Here is an 8,043-nt window from a genome sequence, read left to right as displayed (position 1 = left end):
GCCAGGAGCCTCGCGAGGCTCAGCCACGTCCCCGCTGCCCCACGTCCCCAATTCCAGGCGCTCCCCGCTCGCAGCTTCCTTGTCCTAACCGGCTCTTCACGAAGGCCACAGCCCTGCGGTGTCCCCAGCCAACACAGCGGTGTCCCCTCGTGCTTTGTGCCTCCGACTCTTTTCCCCCCGGTATCCCTCGGCTCTGTTAAGCTTTGTACGCCCCAGCGAGGTCCTGAGCACCAGCACAAACACCACCCTCGCACCTCAACACGCCGACCCCATTTCCCCAGAATGTTCCCTAAATCTGTTACGTCCGGGGCCTGCTTGAAGCGCAGCCCCATGCGGCGCCAGCACACGTGAGCCCCGGTGCCGACCCAAAGGCTCCCACCTGCCCCAGGGCCGCCCTGAGTCACCGCTGCAGGCTGGCAGGGAAGAACCGGGCCGGGAAAACAGAACCGCCGCCCTGAGCCCCCAGCCCCCACGGGGAGCACAGAGGGGCCGCGCTGCCCCCAGGGCGTGGAACGGTCCAAAACAAGAGGAGAAAAAAAATAATAAAAAGGAAAAACGAGGAGGAGGAGGAGGGTTTGACGTGTATTTTTAGTTGCTTAGCACAGCCCTGAAATATTTCAGCAGCCACTCCCTCCGCGTCGCAGGCGGCTGCGGTGTAACTATTCCTGTGCTGCTGCCTCCCCAGCCGGCGCAGCATCGTGAGTCACTGCGGGACACGGCCCCACCAAACGGCACGGCTGACAGCTGGGGACCGGGACGGGGCCGCGGGGTCACCGCGGTGGCCGTGGTGCAGCCCCACGCTGAGCCCGGAGCTGTTTTTCCTCCTCCCGCGTCGCCGCAGAGCGCCGGGGCTCGTTGCCTCTCGGCAGTTGTGGGGCAGGAAGGGGTTTGGGGAGCACAGCAGGCCGCGGAGCTGCGAGGACGGCACAGGATGCCGCCTGCACGCAGGGACCAAAACGTGCTGCAGGGGCGGCGGAACGCAGGGGGAAGCACTGAGGGAGGGCTGCTGAGGGAGCGCCGAAACGAAAGCAGAACAGCAGCAGAGCTTTGAGGAGCGACGGGGGATTGTGGACAACTCTGCCACGAGCCAAAGGTCCCGTTGTTGTGGGGTGCTTTCTCACCTCAGCACAGACCGTAACTCCAGCCGGCCCACTGCGTTTCCTCCTTCACGCTGCAGCGTGGAGTTGGTGCGGCTGGAGGCAGGGACGAGAAGGGAGGGAAGGGAAAGTCTGACACAGGGCTCAGGCTGCGCTGCACTGAAATGCCACATCGGTGTTTACTCGGAGCGAGTTTCCAGCAGGGAGGACACACGTGCCCCATTCCCGGCGCTGGGCAGAAGGCGGCACACCCAGGCAGGGACCCAGCTGGGGGAATAGCAGCATTGCAGCCCATTCCCTTGGGCGTTTGGTGCTGAGAGAAGGGCCAGCAGGGCTGAGCACAAAGCAGACGTGGGGCTCTGCAGGGCTCACTGAGCAGCAGGCACAGGAAGGAAAGCGTTGGCAACAGGTTGGCGATTTATTCCTACCCACCGCTCTGCACAAGTTTTATAAACGTTAAAAAAATAAGTGTATATAAAAGCACGTTCTGGTCTCGTTTTCTCTTCCCGACAGCAGTGATGGCAGGGAGGTTTCAAGATGGAAATCGAGGGGGAGGGAGGGGGGGAAAGAGGGGGAAGCAAACAAGCAAACAACACAAAACCGACAAACCTTTTAAGAATGAGTTACAGTATCTGCTTTTACCCCAAAATTAAACTGTTTCAGTCATTCTCAAGAGTTCGGGCAAGGCCCAGAGCCCCTTTCTCCCCCCCACCCCCCATGCCCCCATACAGACTTTCACTTTGGATCAGCCACGATTTTTTGGGGGTGTGTTTTGCTCATGGAACTCTGCACCCCGTGGGATGGAAGACTCAGAGCAGCCTGAGCTCAAGATCCAAAGGACCTTCCTTCACCTGCAGGAGAGGAACACTCCCTCCCCGAGGGAAAAGGTCTGAGCAGCTGCCAGAAAAATGAAACGACAGACAATGGCAGTGAAGTCAATCCCTGCATATCGCAAAGAAACGTGCTTGGGAAGTGCTGCTGTAACTCAGGAATCAGACTTTGTGTCACAGCACAAGGGAGAGGGCATTCAACACGGGGAAAAAGAAACAGAGCACTTGAACAGCTCGATTGCTTTCAGGAAGAAAAAAAAAAAAAGAAAACACAACCTGAAAACAAACAGAGGAGCGAGGGGCGCTGCAGCCTTTCAGAAGAAAACACAGAAAAGCATTTCCTTTCAAGGGAATTTCTAATCTGAAGTCAAATTAGATATACACTAATTGGGAAACCCTCACTCGACACAAAGCTCTCTTGGAAACAACCCTTGAAGCCCAAAGCGAAATCCGTGCCGGTTCTCCTTTAAGCCAAGGCCAGAGACAGACAGACTGCCCAAAACGGAGGGGAAGGAGACAGCCTGAAAGTTTGTTTTGTTCAAACACGACCAAACAAACCCCTACGACCGCTCATGTAAAGATACCGTATCCTCAAGTTCAGTGTTTTTAAACCAAAACGCTGCGCCGGTTACGAACGCAAGACATTGCCAATGTTTCAAGTATTAAAAAACAAAACAAAATGCAAACCAAACCAACAGCACAACCGAGCCTGAAAGCGTTTGCCTCAGATCTCGCAGCGTACAGGAGATTCTTGTGAATTAAACCTAGAGATCCCAACAAATTCAATAGTGCTGAAGTCAGGTCCTTAACCGCGAGTGGTTCTTTTTTAAACATTTCCAATTACAGGCTGGCTGGCTGAAAGAAGCCAAGAACTGCACTTTATCAGATTAAATAGCGAGGGGCTTCCAAACAACATGATTCGGGCACGGATGGACTGACGGAGGAGCAGAGATTGAACACTTTTGAACTCATGGCAATCCTGAGGTGATGGATCACACGAGGAGCATTGTGGCACTGTCCCTGGCCGGGGCTCACGCAGCCCTCACTGCTTCGCCGATTGCCTGCCTGGCTTTTTTTCCTGCTGGCCTCTTCCGCTGCCTGGTATTCCTCTGCCACGGCCACCAAACACACCTACAGGGTGAGGAGAAAGAGCAGAGATTGAGCAGCATCAGTGTAAGCCTGTAACGTCTCCCAGAGCTTTGCTGTTTGTTACGTTTTCCCAGGTGTTGTTGTTCTACAGCCTTTGTTAGAGGCGGAGAGGCGACTTTTACGCTTCTCCCTCACCGATTCCAGAGCCTGTCTGCATTCAGCAGGGGCACGAACTTACCTCCCATCACCAGCAAGTTCAGCAGTACCTCTCTGGTGCTTTAATGTGCCCTCTGGCTAGCTGTGTATCGTCATAAATTCAAGTTTACCTCTTTTGGAAAACAAAACCAAGGAAGAGAGACCCAGTTTTAAACCGAGCGTCTGTCAGCAGTGGGATCAGCACTATGCTGCACCCCCTGAAAGCTGTAAAACCAATCCAAAAGCAACAAAGAGGGTGACTCAGTTTCAAGGCTGCTCAGCTACAGCACAGAAAAAAATACATCCAGGTCTGTCACCGCCTTGCTTGTGGACAGGGTGATCCACCAGCACGCAGAGGGAGCACAAAGGCAGCAGTAGCTGGGGGCTGTGATGAGTCCCAGACACCCTCATGCCACAGAGCTGTGCTCCTCTCTGCCCTGAGAGCTGCTGACCGCCTCCAGCCCTGCTCTCCCAGCTCCAATCTGCTGCAGACAATCAGAGGAGCTCGCTCTGGAGCCCTCTGCTCTGGTCGTTCAGCTGAGATGTGTCTAAACCAGAGAGGAAAGAGGTTGTTCCTGACCCCGCAGCCCTTGGGAAGCAGCTGGAGCCCTGTGAGAACCATGAGAGGCTGAGCAGAGACTTCTCTACTTCTGCATTGAGCAAGCCAAGAAGACGAAGGATTACCAGTGTCAGAAACAATAATCCTTTCAACTGTGTGCACAATTACAGCTTCACTTCTGCCTGCTGGCCTCTCAACAAAATTGTCCTGCCCTTTTTTTCTTCCCCCTTAATGTCTCGGTAATGAGAGCCAAACCTCTTAGCTAATTAGCAAATGCCAAAGCTTCCCTTTAAAATATTCCATCAGCGAATTTAAGCTGCACATCAAAACAGCAGGGAACTCCACCTCAAACAGAACTCGGCCTCGCTCTCCACAAGGTGGATATTTCCACAGCAGAGAAAATACTTCAGCTAAAACGTTTGTCCAAATAACCATATCCAAAAAGCTGCTGTGCCAAATGCTTTGGACGCTGAAAAGGGAAGAAGGAAAAATAAAAGGCCCCTTCAGAATTGTAAAGGTCACTTCTGCGTGCTCAGAGCTGTTGGGAGGCAGCACAGGGAGCAGCCATCGCAGAGGGATTTCCCCCCTGCAGTCCCTGGGAGCTGTGGATGCAGCTCTTGGTGTGTCCCAGTGTGACACGATGGCCCCACGTCCCTCCCAGCCTTCCTACTGGGATTCCTCACATACTCACAGCTCACACTGCTCGTTAAGGGCACTGCCTGGAGGCCCGGGGTTCCTTTTAAAACCCGGATCTCCTGAGTTGAACTCAGTTTTGTTGTAGCGAGGAAGTTGGTCTGGCATTTAAGCTCCCACTGCAGGCTAAGCCTGCACTGAAGATCCCTGGGGCTGAGCACAGTGACCACAGAGTGAATTGTAAAGACGTGGCAGGAGGTGTGAGCACAAGAGAGAAATGTTTCTCAGGCATCCAGCAGGACTGTGCTCAGAAAGGGCAAATATTTCCCCAGGCTGAAGTGCTCCAAGATAACCCAACCACGAGAAATGGAACAAGGAAGGGAGAGCTGGGTTGGCCTATTTCTATGTAAGTGGCGAGCTTTTATCAGAAACATGAAATATTAATTTGGAGCAGGAAGAAAACCAACCTTCAGATAACTTACATTAAAAAAAAAAAAGAAGAAATCAGCAGACCACAAGCTGAGAAGTCTCATCCTAATGGGAGAAAAGATGACCTTTTCCTACCACGAGGATGGCCAAATTCAAGTCCAATTTCAGACAGAACAGCCACTTGTTTCCCTCCCGGATTTGCAAAGCTAACAGACACCAGAAGTTTGGTGGGGCCGTGTTCTGTAACTAGCCAGGAGGGGCACAGACGGCTTCGAGACTCTCTGAAGCTCCTGCCCAGCCCAGGAACGAGGCAGGCTCATCCCTGGCACGTCTCCTTTCTGCTCTTTGGCAGAGGCTGACTTACAAGCCAGACGACACACTCGCTCAACTAGATTTTGCACAGGAGCAGCTCCAGCTTCTCACAGATCAACAGTTCTGGGTTCAAAGCTGAGAAGCATCAGCCCTTCCTTGCACAAGAAGCGAAATTTGAAGGCAGGAATTCCAGTCACCCCTCTCTGAACCGAAAAGCAAAAAGGATCGTTACCTCGTCCAGCACCTCCAACACCACGGCCTTTCTGTTGCTTCTGCTGCTGCATCCCACCACGGCCTCTGCCCTTGGAGACCACCTCTTCTTTCACCATGTCAATTATTTCATCGGGGATCCGAAGGTATTTAATTGTGCTGCCACGAATGTAACACTCCGGCATTCTCCAGAACTTGTCACCATCCTATTGGGGAGCAATGCGTTAGGCTAAGAACAAGACCACGTGCTCTTACGTTGCTTTTTGGCACTTGAATATTTCCATCACTTCCTGAGAGCGTGACAGATACAACAATCTTTTCTGGAAGAATAAGCCATAATTAGCTGTGAAATTCCTCTTTTCTCTCCAAAACACGCAGCCCTACAGCCTGCCGGGGTCAGGGGGCATTCAGCCATGAGCCACTGAAGTTTCAGCCCGTCCACAACTGCTTTTGACTCTCACAGAAAATGAAGGAAGAAGAGGCTGAGGAAACAGCACCTTCCCTTTGCTTCTCATACAAGAAGAGAATCGAAAGTGGGACTGGAGAGGGAAATGTGGCGAGTTACACACAGCTGCTGCAAGCAACGAACTCGGGCAACACAGGGCAGTTCCAGCAGAGGCAAACGCACAGATTTCCCCTGCAGAAACCCCAGCCAGAGTCACCTAACAACTGCACTCCTCTGCGCTGTGCACTGAGCAGCAAGGCAGCGTCCAGCTGGGTGTGGGGTGCGCCCAGCACCGCGGCTGTGGAAAATAAGAGCTTACAGATCACGTTAAAATAAACCTTTGGGTGCCAAGTTACGGAGCAGCTGCCTCTGTGTTTTGTTTAGGGCAGTTTCGGGGCTTTGCTAGGCCACGGCCCATCAGGGCTTCAGCTCCTGTGGCTGTGGGAATAGGAACTGCATGTGAAAGCTGAATAACAACTGATGTAAGCGGGAGGAGGGACGGAGCCTCGTGCGCTCGGCTCTGCTCTGCTGCAGGGCTTGGCTGCACACAGGCTCCTCACAACTATCACACATGGACAAAGTGTCCACAATCGTCCCAGAGGAGTGGGTGAAACCAGAATGCCTCGTTTCACCTCTCCAGGATCAAGTCGTCCCCCCTCTGCTCCAGAGTTATTTGGGGCAACGCAGCATGCACAGGCAAGTCCCGTGCGCGCGAGACAAGGCGGAGGAGCAGCCTTCTTCAAACAGGCACCCAGCAAAACCCCACCCTGCCTGGATCCGCCCGGCTGCACTTTGGCTCCCGATGCAGGAAGGGATGGAGCCAGGTCCCCGGCTTCCTCGTTCCAGCTCCCGGGGTAAACAGCCGCCGCCGCTCCGTGCCATCTAGTGGCTGATCCCCACCGTGCCACCAGGGAGGCTTCCAGCAGCGCTGCGGGGGCATTCGGGGCTGGGAGTGAACTGCAGAGCGCTCGGTGGGAATAAATGCTGAGGAAGTAAGTGCTCTGCCCCCAGCAGCACAAAGGCACTTTCTGAGGAAGCAGTATTAAAGGCCAGCATCCCCTGTTCTGCGAGCACTAATAAGGCTTTGCCAATGCCACCTCTTCCCGCAGAACTTATCTGCCCCACCAATTTGTGGATCTGCACATTTTTAGGGCTCACTTCTCTGCTCTTAAGGTCCTTCTTAAACATTTGCTCGGTCATGCTTACGTGCGCATATCTCTGCGCCCCGGAGATTGGCAGTATTGGCCAATGCCTTCCTGCCGTGGGTTCAACAGGCACGAAAGGCTGCAGAAGGGTTTTCTGGAGAAGAAGGGCTTCCCTGACAGCCTCTCCCACAGACCTCTGGTGTTCTCAGACACAGACAGCAGCAGCAGAGGGAACGTGGCCAGGCGCAGGCTGGCAGGGACAAGACCAGACACTTCTGGCTGAGGTCAGAGCTCAAAGCACAGATCCCAATCTTCTGGAGCACCTTTGGCCATGGGCAAAAGTACCAGACGAGGCACAACCCGGGTAAACAAGAGGCCCTGATTATTTTTGATGTGGAGTTAGAGGGTGAGAAGCAGGCGCTGATGAAAGCCAGCACTGTGCTTGATGGGACTGCACAGAGCGGGCACCGAGGATGCAGCTCAGCACCAGAACAGGACCTGTCAACAGCCCTCCACACCGAGCGCTCTCACCCTGCTCATCTGTGGGTGCTCATCACCCACCACTGGGCTCATTTGTTTCTTACAGCTCACAAATAACTGCATTACATTCACACTCAGGGCAAAAGCAACACAGAGGAGTGAGGATCTCTGTGAGTTCCACTCAGCTGCAGGGCTGGAGGTCAGGGGCTGCCGGCACGGGGGGTCTCCGGGCACAACGGGGGTCCCAGCACCAAGCAGCCGCGCCGCTCCTTACCCGTGAGGTGCAGATGACCTCCCGCAGGTTGATGTTCATCCAGTTGTCACAGCTCACCAGGTGCCCGTTGTACGTCTCTCCATTCTTCAGCTCCACCAGCTGAAAGAAGCGGGGGTCACCATGCGGACACCGGGCCCGGCAGGACAGCGCCGAGCCCGAGGCCACAACGGGAGTGGGACGGGAGGGCCGGGACTCACCATGGGGTGGTTCTGCGCCGTCTTCAGCAACGACAGGGGCAGCTGCGGGGGAAAGAGAGAGAGGCCTCAGGAACCGGGACGCGGGGACTGCCTGTATTTCCACGCAGACTCCCCAGAACGGCGGGGAGTCCCAGGCCCGCCTCCCGCC

At 54.5% G+C, this 8,043-nt stretch overlaps 1 protein-coding gene across 1 annotated transcript; it reads right to left on the bottom strand.

Annotated features, from left to right (window-relative positions):
• Window positions 1–1,501: 1,501 nt before the first annotated feature.
• Window positions 1,502–8,006, bottom strand: LSM4 (LSM4 homolog, U6 small nuclear RNA and mRNA degradation associated). The gene is made up of 4 exons (XM_019610097.2): window positions 7,896–8,006; window positions 7,699–7,797; window positions 5,377–5,560; window positions 1,502–3,058 (listed from the first exon to the last, which is right to left on the bottom strand). Exons 1-4 carry the CDS (start codon window positions 7,896–7,898, stop codon window positions 2,970–2,972), a joined length of 375 nt encoding a protein of 124 aa, XP_019465642.1. The 5' UTR covers window positions 7,899–8,006; the 3' UTR covers window positions 1,502–2,969.
• Window positions 8,007–8,043: the final 37 nt, after the last annotated feature.

This window comes from Meleagris gallopavo, chromosome 30, assembly GCF_000146605.3.
Source record: "Meleagris gallopavo isolate NT-WF06-2002-E0010 breed Aviagen turkey brand Nicholas breeding stock chromosome 30, Turkey_5.1, whole genome shotgun sequence".
In the NCBI taxonomy this organism is placed as follows: Eukaryota; Metazoa; Chordata; class Aves; order Galliformes; family Phasianidae; genus Meleagris; species Meleagris gallopavo.
Note: the sequence above shows the minus strand (reverse complement) of the source record. Positions and strands in the feature narration are given on the sequence as shown.

Bases quoted from the DNA above. Each gene is read 5' to 3' on its own strand.
- LSM4 (XM_019610097.2), bottom strand. The intron at 5,561-7,698 runs GTAAGGAGCGGC...GCTCCCCAATAG, and splicing joins AGGTCATCTGCACCTCACGG to GATGGTGACAAGTTCTGGAG. The intron at 3,059-5,376 runs GTAACGATCCTT...CTCACCCTGTAG, and splicing joins TGTTGGAGGTGCTGGACGAG to GTGTGTTTGGTGGCCGTGGC.